Here is a 27527-nt window from a genome sequence, read left to right as displayed (position 1 = left end):
GCCAAGAAACATGCCATGGGATGCGAGGAAAATCCCCCTCCTTGCCTCCTTAGAGTCTGAAGAGGTTATAATAATCCTTATTAGTGTCACAAGCTGGGCGGCCCAGTAGTGCAATGGTTAGCACTGCTATGGCACCAATGTTCAGGTTCAATCCCGGCCCCGGGTCACTGTCTATGTGGAGTTTGCATATTCCCCGTGCCTGCGTGGGTTTCGCCCCACAACTCAAAGACGTGCAGGGTAGGTGGATTGGCCATGCTTAATTGCAAGAAAATTATTGGGTACTCTAAATCCATTTTTTTTAAAATTGTGTCACAAGCAGGCTTACATTAACAGTGCAATGAAGTTACTGTGAAAATCCCCTAGTCACCACGTTCCGGTGCCTGTTCGAGTACACAGAGGGAAAATTCAGAATGTCCAATTCAGCTAACAGCACATCTTTCGGGACTTGTGGGAGGAAACCGGAGCACCCGGAGGAAACCCACGCAGACACTAGGAGAACGTGCATGCTCCGCACAGACAGTGACCCAAGCCAGGAATCGAACCTGGGACCTTGGTGCTGTAAAGCAACTGTGCTACCGTGCTGTTACAGAGATGGGGGACAAGGCCATGAAGGGATTTGGACACAATGTGAATTTTAAATTAACCTATGGTTTTCCAGAACCTGTCCAATCCTTGACTGGCCGACAAAACTTGACAAACTTCTGAAATCTCTCAAACACCCTGTGTTTTAAAACATTGTTTACAGCTGTCGTTTAATTCCAGGCAAAAACCCCAGACACTTTAACGCCATTACAACAGGCAGCAAATTACGCAGTCTTAGTCTGGTTTTGCAACTTAGAATTTGAGTCTGGTTTTGCAACTTGGAATTTGAAGTGCAAGTTCGTCCTCTACGGTTGAAAAAAAAAAGAAATGAGAAGAATGAGGAAACATCGGACATTTCCTGCTTGATCACAAATTGATCAGGATGAGGAAATCTGTTTTGCTCATCGATTCAGGAGAACAACCTTATGCCCCTCCCATCATATCATCCAGCTATATTCGAAAGCCTGCACCATTCTATTTCAAAGTCTATTTTATGCGTTGAGCACTATTTTTGTAACTCACTTCCTGACATCTATATAACATTCAGTTTGAATCTGTGCCCCCTTGCAGTATGCCCAGGATTGAGCCTGGAGTGGATTACTGGGCCTTTTATGTGTTGATTCAGGTCTTGTAAAACTCCACATGGTTGCTGCATATTGACACAAAACCCCCTGAAGATAGTCTGAGTATCAGTGAACGCAGTATTTTTGTTTTCCATTTAATCTAGATTATTTAAAAAATAAATTTAGAGTATCCAATTCATTTTTTCCAATTAAGGGGCAAAGTAGCGTGGCCAATCCACCTACCTTGCACATCTTTGCGTTGTGGAGGCGAAACCCACGTAAACATGGGGTGAATGTGCAAACTCCACAGGGACAGTGACCAAGAGCCGGGATCAAACCTGGGACCTCAGCGCTGTGAGACAGGCGTGCTATCCACTGCGCCACCGTGCTGCCCTAATGTCCTAGATTATTAATTAAAGTAGTTTGTTGAATTAGGAACCACAGAATATGAATTTAAATTAGACCCTGGCAGGATGAGAAATTTAATTCAGCTTTTAAAAAATCTACTAGATAGAAAAAATAGTATCAGTTGGAGCGAGAATGAAACTTTGCCCTGTAGTGAAGGAAACCTGGTTCCTTTACCCGGTCCGTGGTATTATCCATTAACATTGCCAGGAAGATGGCCGTATACCCAAAGACCTTTTGTATGGGGAGTTAGCCAGAGCCAGACAACCAGTGGCGTGCCCAAGACTCCTCTTCAAGGATGTTTCCAAATGTGGCATTGAAGGTTCGAAACTCCAACTATAATTCACACCTTGGGGTGACTAGCTGGTGAAGGAGGGAAATGGCAACACATGTTGTGAACTGGTGTGCACTATCATGATGACCAGTGGCTCCAGCGGCTTGGCAACAAGTGCCAATGCCAAAAGCAATCTACAACAGGAGGCAGCTTCATGTGTGACGCTTGCTGCATAACCTGCCTCTTAGGAATTGGCCTCAACAGTCATAAAGAGTCAAAATGGCTTCCTGTTTTTAAATTTGTACGCTTCATTTTAGGTGGAATAGAATCAAACTAGTCAGTATTATGCTATCTTTTTGAAACTATGATTTAAATGTGGTTTACATCCTCCCATCTACAACAGATGCTGGACACCAACAAACCATCCATTAGCAATGCTGCACCAAATGAAGACACCCCACCTAAATGGATGACTGTTCATTTGTTTGATTTACGTGGGAGCTGTCAACTATTTCCAGATCTTCCCTCTGCACTTCATAAGAGTTTGTTCAAAGCTTCGATGATGAGAGTTCATAATACTGATGAGGTCAGAGGATGAATTTACTTTGATCCCCAGGCCTCTCCGTTCTGGCATGCCTTTGCGAGTACCATTGGCATTTGGGACGCTGAGGAATTGAGGCCTTCGCATGTGTGCTGAGGGCTCCGGTCTACTGGGAAAAGGGAAGTTAGGCCCGAGGAGGCCCTCAAATCATATTAGGAATATCATTCTGCTGTGTATATTAAAACCAAGTAAACTCAAGTTAGTTCATTCAGGCAGGATTCCACCCTTGGAGAAGATCGGTAGGACATTTTGTGGTTGCCTCAGTGTGAAATGATCTTTATGAATGATGAAATTTTATGACATATCTAGCTACAATACATGTTCGTTCTTCATATTTTTATCTTCAAAACCTAACTACTTGCATGCATGCAGTTTTCCAGGGTTTTCTCCTGTGCTAATCACAGCACAATTAAATCTCAGGGCTGGTGAGGGCAGAGAGCCCTCCTATTAGGAACTATTAAATTAGCCCAATAGAAACAGGTAAGAATTCTGACACTTGTGTTCATATTCACCAGTTAAAGATCACATTTATAAAGGAGGAACAGAACATCCACTTCCCATGAGATTGGGTGGAAAGTTACAGAGAAGGAAACCCTAATTTAAACAATTTCAGAAAGGAAAAATATTAAGTTAGTTATTACAAGAGTCCCGATATTGGATTAGATATTAAGAGCCCTCACCCCCAGCCCGTCACCTGAACCTATGTCGCAATATTGCTTCTTTCGTAGTATTTAATTAATATTGCCCTCAATGGCACAAAGCTGTTCTGTCATACAGGCAGCATTAATTGCAAAGGTTTACTGAACGCAAAGGGGGTTAGCAGCACTTCAGTATATACAAAGCCATTTGCCGAAAACCCAAACTTGGAGCCATCAAACTGCATTTTTATGATTCACCTCATCTCTCCTGTTCCTTTCAACCTTTGTCTCCGCTCTTCACCTAGTTTCCCCCAACTAGAAAATAAACAGCAATGTTAAAATTCATGCACATCTTACGGTTAGCTTTTAGTATATTTCACCTACCACTCGTACTGTTCAACAATGGAGAAAAATACCCTTGATGTTTGTAGGTAAGAAAAAAAAGTAATAATCGGCAAAGAGTAACTTATGCTCAGTAGAGGGTGAAGAGTGACACGGTTCTAAGAGACTTGAAGCATTTACCAATTTGGCAAGGGAAATAAAGAAAGGCTTGCCTTTTTATGGTGTCCTTCATACCCTTTGCATTTCCATAAGAACCTTACAACCAATCAAGTACTTTTTTGAATTGTACGAAATGTGGCAGCGAATTTGCGCATGGCAAGATCTCACAAAAATCAATGTGATAAAGACCAGATCATTTGTTTTCAGGTGTTGATTGAAGGATAAACATTGACCAGGACACCAGGGTTAGCTATCCTGCTCTATTTCTAAACCATACCATGGAAACCTTTACATCCACCTGAGAGCACAGAAGGGGTGTCGGTTTAACATCTGAAGACATCAGCCTGTCCAAAAGCTAAATAAATGAGTTGCTGAAGTGACAAGCTAATAAGAGTACTAAAGTACACACAATTAATCACAAGAAAGCAAACTAGTTAAATTACAGTCTACATACTAAACGGAAGATCTATCAACTAAACGCATCCTCTATACTGTATGCCTGCTACAGTTTAATGCATGCCTCAGACATTCCGGGACTGTAAACGTACTCTCAAATATACTTTCTGCTGCCACACACAAATTCATGAGGCATGTGGTCCTTCTAGATTCAAACATCTGGACGACAGTCTGCACCAAAATAAACCAAAAAAGTAACTTGTGGATCACCCACTGGGTTTTGTTAGTCCCTAAGACTTGCACCAACATCCCCAGCCTCAGGAATTTGCAGTATGGATGGCCTGTAGAGGGTTTGCACTGAAGAACTGCTGCCCTGCAGCATGGTATAATAACCCCGCCAGTCCTCTCAGCCACGGCCTGCCCCCAACGGTGCGTTCTAGTTGTCAGCTAAGCTGCGGTGAGAACCGTCACGGAGCATGGATTAATCCAGAAACTTTCTGTGAAGTTGCAGAATTGCCAGCTAAACCCCAGCATAGGCCAGAGAACAAGATCCATATATCTTTCAAGGACCAAAGCACTTTACAGCAAATTAACCATTTCAGATGTGTAATCACTGCAGAAATGCTAAAAGTACAAAAGCCAACTGCCACATAAAATCCCGCTCTGGGCCTCTGTTTAATGCCTTATCCACAAGACAGCAACTCCAACAATGCTGCACTCCCTCAGTACGCCATTGGAGCACAAGCCTGGATTTTGTGCTCACGCCCCTGGTGAAATATGTGAATCCAGAACCTTCTGACCTAGAGGCGAGTGACACCACCTGAGCCACAGCTGAATATTGCCCCTCGGCCATGCTCAGAGAATATTGCATAGCACAGAGGGAGGGGAAATTCCAAAGAGAGAAAAAAAATGCATTTTCTTAAGTAGTCAAGAAGTTTCCACAATTACCTATTTCATGCTAAATGGTATATGCTTTGTGATGTTAGTGGAAGGAACATTTGTCGTACGTGTATCAAATTCTCCTGTCTGCTATTTTTACAGAAGCCCTCCTAAGCTGTTTAATATGGAGATGCTGGACGTTTGCACATAATTGTGTTCAATGCAATTTTTTTAGCATGTAATTGTAATATTTATTTCTTAGTTCCTATCAACATATCCTTTTGAATGGGCAGCACGGTGGCACAGTGGTTAGCATTGCTGCCTACGGTGCTGAGGGCCCGGGTTCGAATCCCGGCCCTGGGTCACTGTCCGTGTGGAGTTTGCACATTCTCCCCGTGTCTGCGTGGGTTTCACCCCCACAACCCAAAAGATGTGCAGGGTAGGTGGATTGGCCACGCTAAATTGCCCCTTAGTTGGAAAAAAATAATTGGGTACTCTAAAAAAAAATTTTTTTTTTAAACATATCCTTTTGAGACCACAGTTGACACTACTTGATACTATTCACAGGGGCTCTTATAATATAACATCATGAGGTTTTACAGAGAAAAGTCCCATTACGCAGGCGTGGTTACGGTGGGACGATCACATTTGGCTCACCAATATTCCTGTAATCACACGCAATTATTTTCACCATTCGAGACAAGCAGGAACTTCTGCTGTGGTTGCTTTTAATGATTTGAAAGTAAAACTGTAAAAATATGAGAAATTTGACATCCGAAAAAATGATATAGGACTGCATTAGTCCATGAATTTATTGTTTGTGCAATGATGTCTCCACTCGACTCCTTCAGCTTGATTGACAGCTTCATTACGAGTACTATCAGCTCTTGGTTTTCAAAGGAAGGAGTACATTAAGTTTCAAACTGTGATTGAGAGATGGGAGCATTGGTATGTAAACGGAATTGAGGTGCAGAACAGTCATGGTCTAACTGAATGACAGAACTGGCCCAAGGGATTGAATGGGCTACTTTTATGTTCCTACATTATTATCATTCTTAATTCACTGCTTCTTTTCCAACTCAAAATAAAAACCAGTGTTTGAACACATAACCCTCTTGATGAACGATGAATCCTGCCCGCTACTTGGTAAACGCTGCAAATGCTAAACACTATTCGGAGCACGGGGAGGAGGCCAACCCCTTTGGTTCCTGAATGGACTCTGTTGTGCTGAAAATATTCCACAGCAGTGAACAGGGGATTGTAGAACATTTGTTAAATCCCACTGTTCCATGAATAAATATAAAAGCTGTCACGCATGTGTGTTTTTGGTGCAAAATTAAAGCCACTTCTGAGGTTGTCAACAGTGCGAGAGTCACAGAATGTTTCTCTTCCTCAAAAGAAAAATAATCCTGATAGCCTTGTCAGTTTTGCCATCTTAACTTTGCGCACAGTGTGCTTATGAGTTTCGACTTATACAACAAACACATCAAACTACAAATACAACAGATATACCTGTGTACATAAAATACAGCAGATCTACCTGTATACAGCACAGGAGATACCTGTGTACAATGCAACAGATATACTGCACACAATATGTCAGGTATACCATGCACAATTCATTATATATGCCTGTGAACAGTGCAATGTATATAAACATGTACAGTACATCAAATACACTTCTGCGCAATATAGCACATGCCTGTCTGCAGTGGAATAGACGTAACTGTGAACAGAATAGTGCACATGCCTGTATACTGACAGATAGACTTGTGCATAGTAAAATGGATATATGACTGCATACAGCAGGGCGGATATCCCACTCTACTTAAATGATTTTCAAAGTTTTGAACTTCTTTTTCTAGATTGTTCCGAAGCAAAGGAACTAATTCTGATGGTCGAGTACTAGGGGTGTGCTGGAATGTTCGTGCACAAAAGTGAAGATTTAAAAACATGTTGATTATTTCACATCACTCGAATTTAGTTTCACCACAGTCGCTGTAAAGCAAACAAAGTAAAGAAAACATGTTTTGCTGCAGATTATACTTATAGGTAGCCGCCAGCTAGAGGCAGCTGTAGAAATCGTGAAGCACTTCCCGGCCGGTGGTTTCTCAGCGGTTCCCAGTGCGTCACATGGTGCTTGGCTCGTAAAGGCAGGACAGTAAAACAGGAGGTCGGATCCGGGTGATTGTAGTCCAGTGGCTCCTCAGCATCACATGGATTCACTGTTACAGGTTGTGGTGCTTCTCTTTCTGGGAGGCGGTTTAGGGTGTCTTGTCTCTACCTGTAAAAAGAAACATATGCAGAGATTCACGGGAGGTTTACAGCACAGAAGGATGCCATTTGGCGTGCCATGGCTGCGCTGACTGCCCAGACCTACTATCCCGCTCTCTCCCCCTACCCCTGCACATTTTGTTTCCCTTCAGCTGTTTATACAATTCCCTTTTGTAAGACACGATTGAATCTGCCCCCGCCACACTCTCAGGGACTGCATTCCAGATCCTAACCACTCGCTGTGTAAATCAGCCATCGAACCTTTTAGCACATAAACTTACTGCTCTGTTCCTCAATTAGAGAGCAAACCTGATGTACGGCTGAGTTATTGGAAGTGCTGAGGTTTCATCCGCAATCTGTGCTGATGTTTGCTGGTCACAGCTGGCATGCTGCAATTGGCTCAGACTTTGAAAACAAAGCTAAATTCATTCTCTTGATCACCATCCACACATGTGGACAGTGGTTAAGCAGAGACTGGGCTCAGACAAGGTCATCCCCCACCCCAATCAGTTGAACCGTCTTCTGACACACATCCGCCGAACTCACGTTTGGTCACTCGGGTGAGGTACCCCCACGCACCGCCGTCAGAATGAAACGGAACCCAAATATGCCCACCGTGGAATCCAGAGATTTCCCAGGAAGCAGCTGTTTAAGTAGGCGCCACTGTGATCTCCGTCCAATTAAGGATGACGGATGGGTTCCACAGCTCAGAGAGTCAATTGGAGCCAGAGAGGCAGACAACCTCACTGGGAGAGATCAGCGTTGCTGATGTGGGTAGGGGAGTCAGGCTGGAGACGTTAATAATAACACGTGGACACAGCTGCCAGGCTGTCATTCTGAAGGGGGGGGGGGGGGGGGGGGGGGGAGAGAGAGAGAGAGGGAGGAGTGGAATTAAAGGAGGCATCATTGTCCCACCCCCTCCCCTGGGGCAACTGATTTTGTTCATCTGCCATCTGGAAACTTCCAGTATGAACTCAGCAGCCATGTTACTTAGCCTCATGTGAGTCTGAAACTAGTGTCTCAAACTTAAATAAAGGCAATGACATGGGTATAAAGACAGAGTTAATGAAAGTAGAATGTGACAATAGGTATAAATGTAATACGGTAGAGGTACAGTAGCCAAAGTTTAAGGAGATATTTCATAACTCTCAAGATAGGTTTCAGCCACTTGGTTCACTCCACGTGATATCAGGAAATGGCTGATGGCGTTGGATACTGCAAAGATCATGAGCCCCAGCAACATTCTGGCAAAAGTATTGAAGACTTGTGCTCCTGAACTAGCTGCACCCAAAGCCAGGCTGTTCCAGTACAGCAACAACACTGGCATCTTCTTGACAATGTGGAAACTGTCCAGTCCACAAAAAGCAGGACAAATCCAGTCCAGCCATTTACTGCCCCATTGGTCCACTCTCAATGTTCAGCAAAGTGATGGATGGTGTCTTTGAGAGTGCTAGCAAGGTGCATGTACACAGCAATAACCTCATCACAGATGTTCAGCTTGGGTTTCAGCAGGGGTTCCTGACCTCACTACAGCCTTGATCCAAACATGGTCAAAAGAGCTGAACTCAAGTGGTGAGGTGAGAGTAATTGCCCTTGACATCAAAACAGCACTGACTGAGTGTGGCATTGATGTACCATCAATTGTACGCGAGGTGAGTGATTTACCAAAGTCTGGCCAATCCACCTACCCTGCACATCTTTGGGTTGTGGGGGTGAAACCCACGCAGAGTCGGGGAGAATGTGCAAACTCCACACGGACAGTGACCCAGGGCTGGGATCGAACCTGGGTCCTGAGCGCTGTGAGGCAGCAGTGCTAACCACAGCACCACCGTGCCGCCTGTCTAAATGTTTTTTAAAAGACAAATTGTACCCTCCTCTACTCCTAGTTGTATTGGAAGCAGGGAAGGTTCATTCAGCTGATTCCTGGGGTGAAGGAATCCTGGGTGAGCAAGGATAGAAGAAATAGAAGTGATGTTATTGAAACATATGAGGTTCTTGGGGGGCATGACAGGTTGATGCTGAGAGGATGGTTCCTCTAATGGGGGAATCCATCATTAGGTCTGAGGTGGGGATGTTCACTGGTGACTGCATAATGTTCAGCATCATTCGCAAATGCAGCAAGATCTGGACACTATCTAGGCTTAACTGGCATGTGGCAAGTAACATTTTCACCACACAAGTGCCAAGCAATGATCATCTCCAACAAGAGAGGATCTAACCATCGCCCCATGACATTCAATAGCTTTGCAATCACTGAATTTCCCACTATCAACAACTTGAAGCTTACCATTGACCAGAAACTGAATTGAACTAGTCAAATAAATACTGTGCCTACAAGAGCAGGTCAAAAGCTAAGACTCCTATGGTGCGTAACTCATCTTCTGACTCCCAAAAGCCTGTCCATCACCATCTCAGGGCTCAAGTCAGGGGTGTAATGGAATACTTGCCACTTGCCTGGATGAGTGTAGCTCCAACAAGACTCCAGAAGCTCAACACCATACAGGACAAAGCAGCTGCTTGATTGCTCCCTTTCCATAAACATTCAAACCCCCCACTACCAACAATTAGTGACAACCGTGTTTACCATCTACAAGATGCACTGCAGGACCTCACCAAGGTTCCTTCAGCAGCACTTTCCAAACCCACGACCACTACCATCTAGAAGGATAAGAGCAGCAGATATCTGGGAACAACACCACCTAGAGGTTCCCCATAAGGCCACTCATCATCCTGACTATGAAATACATCTCCTTCAGGTCAAGGCTTTGTTTCTACCTTTAGCAGAGGTCAGTTTACTACATAACGCTAAATTAGTGCGAAAAAGCAGTTTGGCACAAGATAAAGATGTCCGCTAAGTCACTTCAGAGATGGACCTTGATTGACCAGACATTTGGATGTGTGCCTCAACAAGTAACACAATAACCATGTTCTTATTGAATGAAATAGGTGGATGGTTGACAGAGAAAACCTTTGCAAAGAGTAACAATATGGCCCGCTTGACATTTGTGTAATTTAATCATCAAATCGTGGGGTGCTGTTAGTGCACAACCTGTCAGCAGATCGTTCACAAAAATGCAGAATATCTAATTCAGCGGATGGGGGGGTAAGCTGATTTGTTGTGGAGGAATGATTCTGAAATCAAAAGACAAATCTGATCCAGCATGGGACCCTTCCGAAGTTCACATCTCTAACTCACTCAAGAGACAACTCCACATGTAGCAGGTCCAGTGTCATACCTCAGGGCGTTGCATCTTTTTTCTAAGTGATTTGTGGGGACGTTTGAGCACGGTTCCTGCCATCTCATCATCAGAGTCCTCTACTGCTCGAGTCTTATACAGCTCTTCATCTGACCTTGGACCCTGATCAATATTTACTTCATCACCTGTCAGTGTCCAGTTAATAAGCTAAGAGGTGAAGAAAAGTAATGCAAAAATAAAACAAATAAAATATTCATTGGTTTAATAATGGGTATGACACCAAAAGCCAAGCATGCCTAGTTAGTGGTATGGTGAAAACACAAACGTTGCAAGCTCTACCCATGAAAGCTGACCAATCTCTGAAGTGCCATTCCTTGTAAGGTCGTGGGGACAAAAATTCTAAAACTGGTTAAATGTTGTGACATGACAATTTTTAGATTTAAGGTAGAAATATAAGGCACATAGAACGATACAGCGCAGTACAGGCCCTTCGGCCCTCGATGTTGCACCGACATGGAAAAAACTAAAGGCCATCTAACCTACACTATGCCCTTATCATCCATATGCTTATCCAATAAACTTTTAAATGCCCTCAATGTTGGCGAGTTCACTACTGTTGCAGGTAGGGCATTCCACGGCCTCACCACTCTTTGCGTAAAAAACCCACCTCTGACCTCTGTCCTATATCTATTACCCCTCAATTTAAGGCTATGTCCCCTCCTGCTAGCCACCTCCACCCTATCTAACCCTCTGATCATTTTGTATGCCTCTATTAGGTCACCTCTTAACCTTCTTCTCTCTAACGAAAACAACCTCAAGTCCATCAGCCTTTCCTCATAAGATTTTCCCTCCATACCAGGCAACATCCTGGTAAACCTCCTCTGCACCCGTTCCAAAGCTTCCACGTCCTTCCTATAATGAGGCGACCAGAACTGTACGCAATACTCCAAATGCGGCCGTACTAGAGTTTTGTACAACTGCAACATGACCTCATGGCTTCGGAACTCAATCCCTCTACCAATAAAGGCCATCACACCATAGGCCTTCTTCACAACCCTATCAACCTGGGTGGCAACTTTCAGGGATCTATGTACATGGACACCAAGATCCCTCTGCTCATCCACACTACCAAGAATTTTACCATTCGCCAAATATTCCGCATTCCTGTTATTCTTTCCAAAGTGAATCACCTCACACTTCTCCACATTAAACTCCATTTGCCACCTCTCAGCCCAGCTCTGCAGCTTATCTGTGTCCCTCTGTAACCTGCAACATCCTTCCGCACTGTCTACAATTCCACCGACTTTAGTGTCGTCTGCAAATTTACTCACCCATCCTTCTGCGCCCTCCTCTAGGTCATTTATAAAAATGACAAACAGCAACGGCCCCAGAACAGATCCTTGTGGTACGCCACTCATAACTGAACTCCATTCTGAACATTTCCCATCAACCACCACTCTCTGTCTTCTTTCAACTAGCCAATTTCTGATCCACATCTCTAAATCACCCTCAATCCCCAGCCTCCGTATTTTCTGCAATAGCCGACCGTGGGGAACCTTATCAAACGCTTTACTGAAATCCATATACACCACATCAACTGCTCTACCCTCGTCTACCTGTTCAGTCACCTTCTCAAAGAACTCGATAAGGTTTGTGAGGAATGACCTACCCTTCACAAAACCATGCTGACTATCCCTAATCATATTATTCCTATCTAGATGATTATAAATCGTATCTTTTATAATCCTCTCCAAGACTTTACCCACCACAGACGTTAGGCTCACCGGCCTATAGTTACCGGGGTTATCTCTACTCCCCTTCTTGAACAAAGGGACCACATTTGCTATCCTCCAGTCCTCTGGCACTATTCCTGTAGCCAATGATGACATAAAAATCAAAGCCAAAGGCTCAGCAATCTCTTCCCTGGCTTCCCAGAGAATCCTAGGATAAATCCCATCAGGCCCCGGGGACTTATCTATTTTCACCTTGTCCAGAATTGCCAACACTTCTTCCCTACGCACCTCAATGCCATCTATTCTAATAGCCTGAGTCTCAGCATTCTCCTCCACAATATTATCCTTTTCCTGAGTGAATACTGACGAAAAGTATTCATTTAGTATCTCGCTTATCTCCTCAGCCTCCACATACAACTTCCCACCACTGTCCTTGACTGGCCCTACTCTTACCCTAGTCATTCTTTTATTCCTGACATACCTATAGAAAGCTTTTGGGTTTTCCTTGATCCTACCTGCCAAAGACTTCTCATGTCCCCTCCTTGCTCGTCTTAGCTCTCTCTTTAGATCCTCCCTCGCTTCCCTGTAACTATCAAGCGCCCCAACTGAAACTTCACGCCTCATCTTCACATAGGCCTCCTCTTTCCTCTTAACAAGAGATTCCACTTCTTTGGTAAACCACGGTTCCCTCGCTCTACCCTTTCCTCCCTGTCTGACTGGTACGTACTGATCAAGAACACGCAATGGCTGTTCCTTGAACAAGCTCCACATATCCAGTGTGCCCAACCCTTGCAGCCTACTTCTCCAACCTACACATCCTAAGTCATGTCTAATGGCATCATAATTGCCCTTCCCCCAGCTATAACTCTTGCCCTGTGGGGTATACTTATCCCTTTCCATCACTAATGTAAAGGTCACCGAATTGTGGTCACTGTCTCCAAAGTGTTCACCTACCTCCAGATCTAACACCTGGCCTGGTTCATTACCCAAAACCAAATCCAAAGTGGCCTCACCTCTTGTTGGCCTGTCAACATATTGTGTCAGAAAACCCTCCTGCACACATTGTACAAAGAACGACCCATCCAATGTACTCGAACTATATCTTTTCCAGTCAATATTAGGAAAGTTAAAGTCTCCCATAACAACTACCCTGTTACTTTCACTCTTTTCCAGAATCATCTTCGCCATCCTTTCCTCTACATCTCTAGAACTATTAGGTGGCCTATATAAAACTCCCAGCAGTGTGACCTCTCCTTTCCTGTTTCTAACCTCAGCCCATACTACCTCGGAAGAAGAGTCCCATCCTTTCTGCCACCATAATACTGTCCTTGACTAGCAGCGCCACACCTCCCCCTCTTTTGCCCCCTTCTCTGACCTTACTGACAAATGTCAGTGATACCCATATCGCAAGAACAATTTAAAGAAATTGATGAATCAAAAAGTGATAGAAGGAGATGAAGTAATGTGGGAGTAGGTTCCTGTGGAGCATTAACACTGGCGTAGGTCAATTAGGCCGAATGGCCCGTTTCTGTGTAATGAACACTATGTACGGGTAAATGAAACGTTAATAATGTTTAAATGTATAACTAATCTTACAGCACAGAAGGAGACCATTTGGCCCATGATGTTGGTGCCAATTTGAGAATCCCAATTAAGTCTCCCTATAAAATCTTTTCCAATTTTTATCCAGTCTCTCCACAAAATTGACGTCCTCATCTGTGCTTTCATTCGAGTAAACCTTCTCTGCACCCTGAATCTCTCGCTCTCACCTTCTGGTTGTATCCGCTCTCTGCTACTTTTGCATCCGTGCCCGATGGCACCATGGTTAGCACTGCTGCCTCACAGTGCCAGGGAGCTGGGTTCAACACCAGCCCTGCGTGACTGTCTGTGTGGAGTTTGCATGTTCTCCCCGTGTCTGTGTGGGTTTCCTCCATGAGGCACCCTCAATTACGACGCGAGAGCGAGGTCGGTAATCAAAAGGCTTTAATCTACAGAGAACTGAACAGCATCTGAGAGAAGTGTGCTCACCACATGGAGCCTTATCCTATATACCGTTTCCTGGGGGCGTAGGCAGAGGTGGAGTCCCCCAGGGTTTCAAGCATCTTTTTTTTTTTTAAATTTAGAGTACCCAATTAATTTTTTTTTTTTTTCTAATTAAGGGGCAATTTAGTGTGTTCAATCCACCTAGCCTGCACATCTTTGGGTTGTGGGGGCGAAACCCACGCAAACACGGGGAGAATGTGCAAACTCCACACGGACAGTGACCCAGAGCCGGGATCGAACCTGGGACCTCAGCGCCGTGAGACTGCAGTGCTAACCTACTGAGCCACCGTGCTGCCCCGGGTTTCAAGCATCTTAAAGGGGCACGGTATTAAAGGTCAGGTACCGTTTACAGCAGTCATTAATACCGTTCATCACATTCACCCCCCCGTTTAAAAAAAAAACACATAGTCCGTCAGGGGTGAAGTGGAGTTATAAGTTCAGTCTTTGTGGTGGTCTGATCGTCCGTGCTGACTTTCGCTGCTCCGGTGGTGGCGCCGTGGATGCGGTCGGTTCCGATGGTGGTATATCCGGGAGGGGCTATCAGGGGTGATTAGAGTGATCGGCGCCGGCTGGGGGGGCAGGGGGCGCTATGGGGGGGGCGCTGTCGGAGTCGGCGGTCGGTGCGGGGCGGGGAGCGTCAGTAGAAGGGGGGGTTAGTGGGGAAAACGTCGGGGTCGGTGGGAGAGTCGGTGGGGTCAGTGAGAGAGCCAGCGGGTGCCAGGTCATGCAGGGAGACTGTATCCTGCCTGCCGTCGGGGTGCTCGACGTAGGCGTATTGAGGGTTTGCGTGCAGCAGGTGGACCCTCTCGACTATTGGATCCGTTTTATGGCTCCTCACGTGTCTCTGGAGTAGGACTGGACCCGGAGTTGTCAGCCAGGGTGGAAGCGAGACCCCAGAGGTGGACTTCCTGGGGAAGACAAACAGACGATTGTGAGGGGTCTCATTCGTGGCCGTACAGAGGAGCGACCTAATGGAGTGCAGGGCATCGGGTAGGACCTCCTGCCAGCGGGCGATTGGGAGACTCCTTGACTGTAGGGCTAGGAGGGCAGCCTTCCAAACTGTCGCGTTCTCTCTCTCCACTTGCCCGTTTCCCCGCGGGTTATAGCTCGTCGTTCTGCTCGAGGCGATGCCCTTGCTGAGCAGGTACCGACGCAGCTCATCGCTCATGAACGATGTACCCCGGTCGCTGTGGAAATAAGCGGGGAAACCAAACAGTGTGAAGATGCTGCGCAGTGCCTTGATCACGGAGGCCGAGGTCATATCGGGGCAGGGGACAGCAAAAAGGAAGCGGGAGAACTCATCGATAAGGGTGAGGAAATAAATGTTGCGGTTGGTGGACGGGAGGGGCCCTTTGAAGTCCACACTTAGTCGCTCAAAGGGCCCAGAGGCCTTTATCAGGCGGGTCTTGTCTGGTCGATAGAATTGCGGTTTGCATTCCGCACAGATCTGGCATGCCTTAGTCATGGCCTTGACCTCCCCTGTGGAGTAGGGTAGGTTGCGGGACTTGATGAAGTGGGCAAGCCGGGTGACCCCCGGGTGGCAGAGGTCATCGTGGATGGATCTCAGGCGGTCCAATTGCGTGTTGGCTCACGTGCCGTGGGACAGGGCATCTGGAGACTCGTTGAGCTTCCCCGGGCGATATTTAATATCGTACGTATAGGTGGAGAGCTCTATTCTCCACCTCAGAATTTTGTCATTCTTTATTTTGCCCCGTTGTGCGTTATCGAACATAAAGGCGGTCGGTAATGAGGGTGAACCTCCTACCGGCTAGGTAGTGCCTCCAGTGTCGCATGGCCTCCACTATGGCTTGTGCCTCCTTCTCGACTGCAGAGTGCCGGATTTCCGAGGCGCTGAGGGTTCGGGAGAAGAACGCTACTGGCCTGCCTGCCTGGTTGAGGGTAGCAGCCAGGGCAACATCTGATGCGTCACTTTCTACTTGGAAGGGGATGGCTTCGTCCACCGCGTGCATGGCGGCCTTGATGATGCCGGCCTTGATGATGCCGGCCTTGATACGGCTGAAAGCCGACTGGGCCTCAGCCGTCAGGGGAAAAACCGTGGTCTTAACGAGTGGTCGGGCTTTGTCCGCATATCTGGGGACCCACTGGGCGTAATAGGAGAAAAGCCCCAAGCACCGTTTGCGTGCCTTGAGGCTACGGGGGAGGGGGAGCTCCTTAAGGGGACGCATGCGGTCGGGGTCTGGGCCTAGGACCCCATTGTCCACGACGTAGCCGAGGATGGCGAGCCGGGTTGTGTGAAACACGCATTTCTCTTTGTTGTACGTGAAGTTGAGGGCCCGGGCAGTCTGGAGGAACCTCCTCAGGTTTGTGTCGTGGTCCTGTTGATCATGGCCACAGATGGTGACGTTGTCCAAGTACAGGAAGGTGGCCCGTAAGCCGTACTGGTCCACCATATGATCCATTGCCCTCTGGAAAAAAGACTCCGTTTGTGACACCAAAGGGACCCTGAGGAAGTGAAACAGCCGACCGGCTGCTTTGAAAGCCATGTAGGGGCGGTCCTGTGGGCGGATAGGGAGTTGATGATCGGCCGATTTAAGGTCGACCGTGGAGAATACCCGATACTTGGCGATTTGGGTCACCATTTCTGCTATGCGGGGAAGTGGGTAAGCATCGAGTTGTGTAAAGCGGTTTATGGTCTGGCTATAATCCACGACCATTCGCTGCTTTTCCCCGGAAAGGACTACCAATACTTGAGTCCTCCAAGGGCTGTTGCTGGCCTCTATGACCCCCTCTTTTAGTCTTTTAGTAGCCGCTGAACCTCTGACTTGATGAAGGTCATGTCTTGGGTACTGTACCGGCGACTCCTGGTGGCGACGGGCTTACAGTCGGGAGTGAGGTTCGCGAAGAGGGAGGGTGGCGCAACTTTGAGTGTCGCCAGGCTGCAGACCGTGAGTGGGGGCAGGGGCCCGACGAACTTCAGGTGGCTGCACTGAAAGTCCAGACCGTGCAGCAGGGGGGCGCAGAGGCGAGGGAGGATGAAGAGTTTAAATTGGGTGTATTCAGCGCCTTGAATTGCGAGGTCAGCGACACAATACCCCGTGATTTGTATCGAGTGGGACCCCGAAACGCGGGCGATAGTTTGGGAGTCGGGGTTGGTGCGCAGGGAGCAGCGCCTTACCGTGTCGAACTCACAAAATGGCCACCCGGAGTCACAAGATGGGCGCCGCCGCCGGTCGAACGTGTAGGGTTTCGAAGATGGCCGCCGCCAATATGGCCACTCCCATGACTCGCACGAGGTCGATGACACGTCGGAAGTGGGCGTGCCCGGCCACAGCGCGGCCGCGTTGCGGGGTATGTGAGACCGGGAGCTTGATTTCTGGCCTGGTGAGGGTTTCGTTTGTGGCCTTTGGGCCCAGCCAGGCAGCCTTTCGCGAAGTGCCCTTTCTTCCCGCAGTCGTTGCAGATCCCGGAGCGGGCCGGGCAACGCTGATGTGGGTGCTGGCCTTGCCCACAGAAATAGCATGGGGAACCCCCGGAGTGAGCGGATCGCCGCGCGGCACAGGCCTGAAACGTGGCCGTGTCTGGAGGGGATTGAGAGGGGTTCGCAAGGTCCGCGGAGTACTTACGGAGGTTACGGTGGGCCGTTTCGAGAGAAGAGGTGAGCGTTACCGTGCCCTGAAGATCCTTTGCCCCGTCTTCTAGGAGCCGCTGCCAGATGTACGAGGACCTGATACCGGACACAAGGGTGTCGCGAATATGCAAGTTCCTGTGTTCTTCTGCCGTCACTGCTTTGTGGTTGCAGTTCCTCGCGAGCGCAGTGAGTCTTTCCATGAACTCGTCCAGCGTTTCCCCGGAACGCTGGCTGCAGGTTGAGAGCAAATGTCTGGCGTGTACCTCGTTAGTAGGTTTTATGAAGCGTTTCTTCAGTATTTCGACCGCCGCCTCATAGGTCATAGCGGTTTCGATCACGGCGGAGAGTCGGTGGCCCACCCGGCCATGTAGTAAACGCAGTTTGCGAGTGCTGTCGACATCAGTCGTTGAGGAGTCCAGATAGTCCTCGAAACACCGGAGCCAATATTTAAACATTTCCGGGGCTTCCGGCGGCCTGGGGTCCAGGTTTGAGTTTCTCCGGTTTTAGAGCGCTGTCCATCTTGATGTGTCTGTATATTAAATTGAAGCACCCTCAATTACGACGCGAGAGCGAGGTCGGTAATCAAAAGGCTTTAATCTACAGAGAACTGAACAGCATCCGAGAGAAGTGTGCTCACCACATGGAGCCTTATCCTATATACCGTTTCATAGAACATAGAACATAGAACATACAGCACAGAACAGGCCCTTCGGCCCTCAATGTTGTGCCGAGCAATGATCACCCTACTTAAACCCACGTAACCCGTATACCCGTAACCCAACAATCCCCCCATTAACCTTACACTACGGGCAATTTAGCATGGCCAATCCACCTAACCCGCACATCTTTGGACTGTGGGAGGAAACCGGAGCACCCGGAGGAAACCCACGCACACACAGGGAGGACGTGCAGACTCCACACAGACAGTGACCCAGCCGGGAATCGAACCTGGGACCCTGGAGCTGTGAAGCATTGATGCTAACCACCATGCTACCGTTTCCTGGGGGTGTAGCCAGAGGCAGAGTCCCCCAGGGTTCCAAGCATCTTAAAGGGGCAAGGTATTAAAGGTCAGGTACCGTTTACAGCAGTTATTAATACCGTTCATCACACTCCGGGTGCTCCAGTATACTCCCATGGTCCAAAGATGTATAGGTTAGGAGGATGAGCTTTGTTAAATTGCCCCTTAGTGTCCAAAGATGTGCAGTTTAGCTGGGGTTACGGGAATAGGGCGGTGGAGTGGGCCTAGGTAGGGTACTCTTTCAGAGGGTCAGTGCAGACTCAATGGGCCAAATGGCCTCTTTCTGCACTGTAGGAATTCTACGGTTCTAACAAAATATTCTTCGACTTTAAACCTGCGCTACAGCTAGATGGTCTTCCGTATGAACTAACCCACCTGTCGGGACGATTATACATCATCTTGCAGCTTGACTGAGCAAATTAAATGGGGCACCACCACTTTAAAAAGGATGGTAGATGAGAGAGAGAGATAGAACAGGCTAAAAGCAAATTACTGCAGATGCTGGAATCTGAAACGAAAGAGATCCAACAGGCGCTGGAAATGTTATACAAACACAATAAACTTACTGCCGGGGAGGCATGGACTCTGGCTAGCTAAACGTGAAACTAATCAGAAGTGTCTTAGTTGCAGTTGTAAAACTCTGACTCTGCTCTGAGCGAAAATGCCAGTTTGCAGCAGGGGCAGAGGAGACTTCATTTTGTTTGCATAAGCATCCATGGCAACATCGAGCACAGGTACAGCAGCAAGACGCAAGCAAATCAATTCTGCAGCCTGTATTGAGATGTTGTTGTTGAAGGAGTATTTTTTTTAAATGAAATCTAAATATGTTCAGGGCATGATTTCTTTAAGTAGCTAATTGCACTTGAGATGTTTGGTCTGCAAATGGGGTTCCACAATATAATTTGACTATTGGGATTGTCCCAAAAACTGTTTTCAGAAAATCACCGATAAATAGCTCGAAGCTGTGTTGGAAAGCCTGCCTCAGTGCCCCATGAGCAAGGGAATTAAAACTAAATTGTTATTTCAGCATTTTATAAGCATAGCGTTACCACAATGACTGTGTATTAATACCACACAGCAGCAACACCCAGGCAACAAACACTCAGCAGCTAATGAAGGAATATATTCAGGGTAGCCAATGGGAAAGCCCGCTATATTTGTTTAATAGTTCAAGGCAGTTCATGCAGACTGATAAAACTTACTCAAATGTTCCAGATTGTTGATGGAGAATGAAGAGATGGAAAAAAAAGTCGGAAGAAGAAAGCAAAGATGTAACATGATGAGGTTACATTACAACAAACGCTCCACACCCCGAATACATTGACTCCCTGCTAGAGTATGCTTTCACCCGGTTGATCGCCTTAGCCAAGGGATTATTATGCAAATGTCAGCCTGGAGAGTAGGCTTATTTGTCTTTGCTCAGCCCAGGTCACACGACAACCGAGTGTCAACTCTTTCAGGCAGGGGGGGTTCACTCAGTTATGACGACAGCACGATACTCCCGTCCATCACCCTCTGGGTGCCACAGTCAATTGTAATGCCCTGGATGACACCCAGCCTGAGATCAGTTCAGCTGCCAATGTGCAAGCCAGGGTGCCGATTCTGCGCCGTTCATGGCTCTGTACGTCTTACAGGTTAATGTGTCCCACTCACTGAGGTGTCAGGAGAGACAAGGTGCAGCCTTCATAATACATTTCACGCAAAACATTCCTCACTTTTCACTAAAAGGTTTCCTTCAAAAATCAACAGAAATGAACTATGCAATGAGTAATTCCTTCAACTTGTTAACATCAAATTATTACCCACTGATGGAAGGGGAAAAACCATAATTTGAATTCCAATAGTTCAAGGACATCCCTTGATCCCTGAGCATCTCATCTCTCACACAGTAATAACAAGGCCCAGCAGTTTCTTTTTAAACTGCTTTTTAAAAACTGTTTAAAGTTGTAATTGAGAGGGTGCTGTGACAATATCACGGCACCTTGGCCTCCCCGGTGTGTTAGATAAAATGGAAGCAGGGGATACTGGATGGGAAATTGGAAAGACAGCATTGAGAGAAGAGAGAGGGAGTTGGGTTGTCAGAATCACAGGTCCATAATTTCAGTCCGAGGTGGACACCCCTGGAGTGCACAAATTGCAGCAATTACACTGACAATCAGTGCGTGGATTTGGGTACATCTTAGGCCTAATCCAAACTAGGAATGAGGAGATTATCCATCAAATATCACCAGATTGTTTTAAATTGTTTGAGAAACAAATCTTCATCCATTGTCATTGGTCTAGACTTGACACTCCCCAGCGAGTGAGTTTGAAGGCAGGAGGGAATGTAAGATTCAGTGGGTGCCCTTCCTGTCGCCTTCCCACCTGCCCCTGACCCATCTAAAATTTTATGTGGGCAGGGATGGTGTCAAGTGTCCCCGTCTACCTGTGAGCACTTTGAGGTCCTTATGAGGCCAATTTGATGTGTGGCGGTGAGCAGCCCACATCATGAAGTCCGGCAGCATACTGGTGTTGGGCAAGGAGGTTGGTGGTGTAGGGAAACCTCTTTACAGGGCCATTGGGCACTTCAGAGCCCCGCTAAAGGTCATCCTTCTCTTTAACCCTTTCCCAAGTCTCTTGTTGCCACCCCCTCCCCACACACCCCACTCCAAGCCCCCATCAAACCCTTCTCCCTCACCCACCTCGCCAAGACCCCCGACCCTGGATTTATCGAGCACCTCGATTGTCTGTAGTCCCAGAAGCGGCCACTGCTCCTGGCTGGCACTGTTGGGACTACAGAGCTGCCGGCCATCCAATTGGCCGTCAGCTCTCGAGAATGAGGAAGAAGTCTCACCTCAAAGTCATTAAAGATGCTCCCAGCATTAAATTATTGTTTAAATTTCAGCCCTCGGGATCGAGGAAGGGGGGCACTGGTGACCGGATAGAGTCATCGAACGGGTGTGAGTAAACTTGCCAAAAAAAATCATTTTATTCATTAATACAATCAAATGCCACCATGAGCTGTAATTTTCAGCAACTCAAGTATTCATTAGTATCCACATTGCAGGTACATGCCAGTACAGTCAGAATAAATACTACACAATTATTTTCAATCCCTGGCAGTTGTTAAATCAACATTAACAACAGTTAAGTCAACAACAACAACAGTTGTTAAATTAAGCTCACTCATGCTTGCGTAGTTAAAGAGTAATTGTAAATAAGTAAGATAAAGGCTAACTTCCTGCATAAGCCTGAAGTGTGAGGCCGAGAAATTAGATCACAATATGACTGTTCATTGGGCAAGACATGGGCACTGACGACTCCAGTGCGGTACTTGTTGCGCATGCACATTTTTTTAAATATAAACTTAGTGTAGGGGCCTCACGGTAGCATGGTGGTTAGCATCAATGCTTCACAGCTCCAGGGTCCCAGGTTCGATTCCCGGCTGGGTCACTGTCTGTGTGGAGTCTGCACGTCCTCCCCGTGTGTGCGTGGGTTTCCTCCGGGTGCTCCGGTTTCCTCCCACAGTCCAAAGATGTGCGGGTTAGGTGGATTGGCCATGCTAAATTGCCCGTAGTGTAAGGTTAATGGGGGGATTGTTGGGTTACGTGGGTTTAAGTAGGGTGATCATTGCTCGGCACAACATCGAGGGCCGAAGGGCCTGTTCTGTGCTGTACTGTTCTATCTATGTAATTCATTTTTTCCATTTAAGGGGCTAATCCACCTATCCCGCACACCTTTGGGTTGTGGGGGTGAGACCCACGCAGACAGGGGGAGAATGTGCAAACTCCACACGGACAGTGACCCAGAGCCGGGATCGAACCTGGGACCTCGGCGCCGTGAGGCAGCAGTGCTAACCAATGCGCCACCTTGCTGCCCCTCGCATGCACATTTTGAGTTGGATAAGCGCTGCATGCCAACAAGGTTCGGGCCTCCTGGTGTGGTCCAGGATGCTCACCTGAAACCAGCATCAGGCTCATTCCCAGTGCAAATCCAAGGTCCAATGCCAGTTTCAGCCACCATTCCCCCATGTGACTGTCTCATTGCAGCATGGACTGTGCAGCTGTCGGCATTTTCAGGCATGGAGCCAAAACTAGGTGCCTTTGGGGGAGTTGCTGTAGGCAGCAACATAAACACAATTTAAAAAAAAGATTCTCCACCTAGCTCCACTTTGGCCATCGTTAATTTCACCTCACAGGCCCGAATCCGGACACAATCCAAATTCGACACCTGAGTGTCATCAGGGTATTTATTTGTACGGGGCACAGCATAGTTAACCGCAAACTTGTTGCTAGTTGCCCCCTTTGAGGTTTAGGAGCTGTAACCCTGGCAGTTTTCCTACTTCAGGTGCCGTGGGCAATTATAGTGACTGGGTTGTGTGGTGATATGCATCACTGTAAATACACAAGGGGTTAATGTAAATACACTAAGTAAACACTAGAGGGAGCACCAGAGATGTCATGACATGCAGACATACAGCTAAAGAACACATAGAATAGGACACGACCAATGGGCAGTCAAGACACCCAGAGGTGACACTATCACAAGGGGGCATTACACAACCCATATAAAAGGACAGGGCACACATGCTCATGTCTCTTTCCACAGGCGACACTTAGAGAGTAGGACAGGGGCAGATCAGAAGCATCACACCCACCACGTGGGTGTATAGAGAACTGTGCTAATAGTTCAATAAATCACATTGAACTTACTTCAAAGTCTGGAGTATCTTTTGGTCAAAGCTGCATCGCGTTGCAGCCTGTGTTATCCCAGAGTACATAACACAACAGGTTGATGACTTGACAGAAATCAATGAATGCCATTACTGGCTCCTGCAATATCAATCTTTTCAAATCCTTCTAATTTAGCCGCTCCCTCCACTCTCCACAAATAGCTGCGATTCAATGCAAATTATTCCCCTTTATTTCAGTTTATGAGCTAAAATGTGCTTGGGCTTCCCCTGGAATCCGGTGCAATTTAATTTGTTGCAAACATTGTCAAAAAAGGGAATGATTGCTTTCTGCGAACACCAGGAGTTCCTCCTGGGACAGTGCAGCGCTCTGGGACAGGCTGTGAGTTTCTGGAGCTTTTTCAACAAACGGAATCTTTTAAACCACATAAAATTCTGCTGCTAGCGGGAAGCAGGCTATGTGCTGGGTTCATGATGTTTCTGTTGACTCAGCTTACTATATTCAGCATTGTTTGCACATTAGCCTTATCACTTTATAAAAAGCCCCTCTCTGACAATATAGCCATGATGTGGAGATGCCGGCGTTGGACTGGGGTGAGCACAGTAAGAAGTCTTACAACACCAGGTTAAAGTCCAACAGGTTTGTTTCAAATCACTAGCTTTCGGAGCACTGCTCCTTCCTCAGGTGAATGAGGAAGGAGCAGTGCCCCGAAAGCTCGTGTTTGAAACAAACCTGTTGGACTTTAACCTGGTGTTGTAAGACTTCTTACTGTGACAATATAGGACGTAGCTTTTATCCATGAATTAGAATTTCTACTTCACTGAAAGTACATGTTTTTTTTAAGAAGGTGTTTGTCATGAGTTATTTTCGGCCCCTGACAAAAGGCAGTGGTTGGCCTGCTCTTGTGAATCTTATTGCTGAGTCTCTTGACATGAGAGGAGAGAGAGAACGAGAGAGAGGGGAGGAGAGGCCAATACAGCCTAGCTGTCCTGGAAGGATAAGATAGCAGTTCCTCCCTTGATGATAGTTGGCTGGTATGGAAATTGACCTGCTGTGAAGTGTCAGAGTTCTTCTCTATATATCAGCTGGTAAAATATATGCAAAGGTTAATTCTTTTGCCTTCAGACACAGGCTTTTGTCAGCTCTTGGCAGTTTTCCCAAAGCCAAGTTACACTTCACAGAACGCACAGTAGTCCAGTGGCAGGGGTTCCACTTTATTACCCACAGCACTAGACCGTTGCTTTCGCTCCTTCGCCCCTTCAGTTACCTCCCCTCATATATTCCCGCATGGCAGTGTCAGCCGGGACTCAGATGGAGACGCTCTCACCTCTGAGTCAGATGGTAATTGGTTAAATTTAGGAGTTGCTTATTTAAGACAGAGATGAGGAGGAAATTCTTCTCTCAGTGGATAGTGGTTATGTGGATTTCTTTACTGCAGAGAGCTGTAATGTGGGCCGTTAAGTATGCTCAAGACTGAGATAGACAGATTTTTAATCAGTAAGGGAATCAAGGGTAATGGGGAGAAGGCGGGAAAAAGTTGAGGATGATCAAATCAGACATGATCTCATTGAATGGGCGGCACGTGGTTAGCACTGCTGCCTCAAGGCGCTGAGGACCCGGGTTCAAATCCTGGCCCTGGGTCACTGTCTGTGTGGAGTTTGTACATTCTCCCTGTGTCTGCATGGGTTTCACCCCCACAACCCAAAGATATGCAGGGTAGGTGGATTGGCCACGCTAAACTGCCCCTTAATTGGAAAAAAAATAATTGGGTACTCTAAAATTTAAAAAAATGATCTCATTGAATGGCGGAGCAAACTCGATGGGCCGAATGGCCTACATCTGCTCCTATGTTTTATGGTCTTGAGCCCAAAAATCAAGACTGAAAATCCAGTGCAGAACCGAAGGAGTGCTGCAAACCGAGGTTCTGCCTGCACCGTCTCTAAAAAACAGCAGTGGAGTTATGAAAATGCTGAAAATACTGAGCGTGTCAAGGGAATTGTGAATGGGAGTCTTGGCTAATGTTTAACCTTCAGTCAACATCCCAAAAACTGATTATTACATCATCAGACCAATGGTGGATCCTGCTGTACACAAATTAGCCAGCTAACAGGAAACAGAGAGTGGGAATAAATGGGTATTTATCTGGGTGGCAGGGTGTGACGAGTGGTGTGCCTCAGGGATCAGTGCTGGGGTCCCAACTTTTTACAATTGATATCAATGACTTGGATGAAAGGACCGAAGGTATGGTCGCTAAATTTGCTGATGGCACAGAGATGGATAGGAAAGTAAATTGTGACGAGGACACAAGGATGTAGGTAGATTAAGTGAGTGGTCGAAGGAACAGCAGCGGGGAAAGAAAGAGAGAGAGACAGATAGCTGGAGTAAAGAAAAACACCAAAGGTGAAGGGACAGCGAAATGCCAGCAGCAGCAGCAGCGAGGGGAAGGCGCATGACCAGCGGACGCGCAGGCAGGCGGCCCCACAGGACGAGACAGAGATGAGCCTGAAAGGGAAAACGATGGCGGACCAAGCAGCGGATCGTGAGCATGATGCAGCGACCAGCATAAAGGAGGGGCTCTGGTCGGAGCTCCAAGCAATGATGAAGGAGACGACGCACAAAATGCAGCAGACCATCAAAGGCCTGGAAAGGGAAGTGAAGGAGCAGAAAAAAACGATTCTGGAGTTGGAGAGGGCCGCCCCGGACCAGAGTGACAGGGTGATAACCCTAGAAGCCGAGGTCACAAGGTTAGTAACGGCCCAGGGGAGTCTAAGAGGGAAAGTGGAGGACCAGGAAAATAGGTAGAGACAGCAGAACATTAAAATAGTGGGTCTGCCAGAGGGGATAGAGGGCAGAGACCCAACAGACTACATCACCCAAATGATGGGCAAGCTGGTGGGAAAGGAGGTATTCCCAAACCCACCGGAAATAGACAGGGAGCACAGGGCATTCCGACCCAAGCCCAAAGTCAGGGACCAGCCCAGAGCAATTATTGCGAAGCTGCACCGGTTCCAAGACCGGGAGAGAATCCTAAAGTGGGCCCGGCAAACGAAACAGAGCACGTAGGAAGGGAAGACCATAAGGGTGTATCAGGACATTGGGGCGGACCTGGCCAAAAAAAGGGCTGAATTCAACAAGGCAAAATCAGCACTGCACAAAAGCAAGGTAACATTTGGGATGTTATTCCCGGCCAAACTCTGAGTAACATTTGAGGGGAAAGAGCTGTATTTTAACACCACAGCGGCGGCTGATGAGTGTGTTAGAGTGAACAAGCTGGGGAAGGAGCACACGCAACCGCAATGAAAGACATGGGGACGGAAAAGGCCGGGAAACCAGAACAAAGAGCGGAGGACAGACCGCTTACAAGGACAATGGACTCATAAACTGGGCACATGTGTGTTATGTCTTGCGTGGGACTGTGCTGTCTTGTCTCAGAGCTTGTCTCCTCCCTCAATGTAGTGGGAGGAGTGGAGCGAGGGAAATGAGGGTGAGGAAAGCAAACAGGAGGGCGAGACAAGGGCCAGTAGGAGAAAGGTTAAACAGGGCCAGAACTGGGTGAATACTGGGAGGAGGGCCACCGTACTAGTGAGGAGGGTCAGCACGGGAGGGCAGGAAAGAAGGAGGGCCGAGACGCCCCTGTCAGGGGAGGGGGAACGTCTGGCACAAGGAGGGGAGGGGGGGGACAGAAGGGGGGGAGAACACGGAGGTGGGACAAAGGGAAAGGGGCTGGGGGGGGGGGGGGGAGAGGAGTCTGGGGGAGAACGCAGAACAAAAGAGAAGCAAAGAGAAGGGTGAGATAGTGAAGCAGTACAGACATAGGCCTCGGCGGGCATGGAGCAGGGCGAGGAACCAAGAGGGTGCCGCAAACAGCTACTCGAGAGGGCATCAGGAGACTCCGGAGCGCAGGTGCGCACTCGTGTGGCGTACACACAGCTGGTGGCCACATTGGGTGCCCCCTGGGCAAAGGGAAACCCCTGAGCGCTGGGCCCGACCCCTTAGTGAGAGCGGCGACCCTGGCCATTTTGGACGGTCCCCTAGCAAAGGGAACCCCCGGAGTGCAGGGGCGCGTCCACCAGGTAAGTATGGGAGATCCCACAGGACCGGGGAGTTAGAAACCCCCCACCAGAATTGTTACATAGAATGTAAGGGGACTCAACGGCCCAGTGA

General features: G+C 47.5%; 1 protein-coding gene across 4 annotated transcripts in view; it reads right to left on the bottom strand.

The window, feature by feature from the left end:
* Positions 1 to 5550: 5550 nt before the first annotated feature.
* The window catches only part of reep1 (receptor accessory protein 1), a 123421-nt gene continuing 101444 nt past the window's right edge, over positions 5551 to 27527 (bottom strand). For 3 of the 4 annotated variants that reach the window (XM_038793295.1, XM_038793296.1, XM_038793297.1), the window contains 2 exons: positions 10350 to 10495; positions 5551 to 7123 (listed from right to left, as the gene is read on the bottom strand). In XM_038793295.1, coding sequence (XP_038649223.1) covers positions 7052 to 7123; positions 10350 to 10495 — 218 coding nt within the window. In that variant the 3' untranslated portion in view covers positions 5551 to 7051. The remainder of the gene's footprint in view (positions 7124 to 10349; positions 10496 to 27527) is intronic. The other variant, XM_038793298.1, reaches the window with a different exon arrangement.

Source organism: Scyliorhinus canicula, chromosome 3 (genome assembly GCF_902713615.1).
Source record: "Scyliorhinus canicula chromosome 3, sScyCan1.1, whole genome shotgun sequence".
Taxonomy (NCBI): domain Eukaryota; kingdom Metazoa; phylum Chordata; class Chondrichthyes; order Carcharhiniformes; family Scyliorhinidae; genus Scyliorhinus; species Scyliorhinus canicula.
Note: the sequence above shows the minus strand (reverse complement) of the source record. Positions and strands in the feature narration are given on the sequence as shown.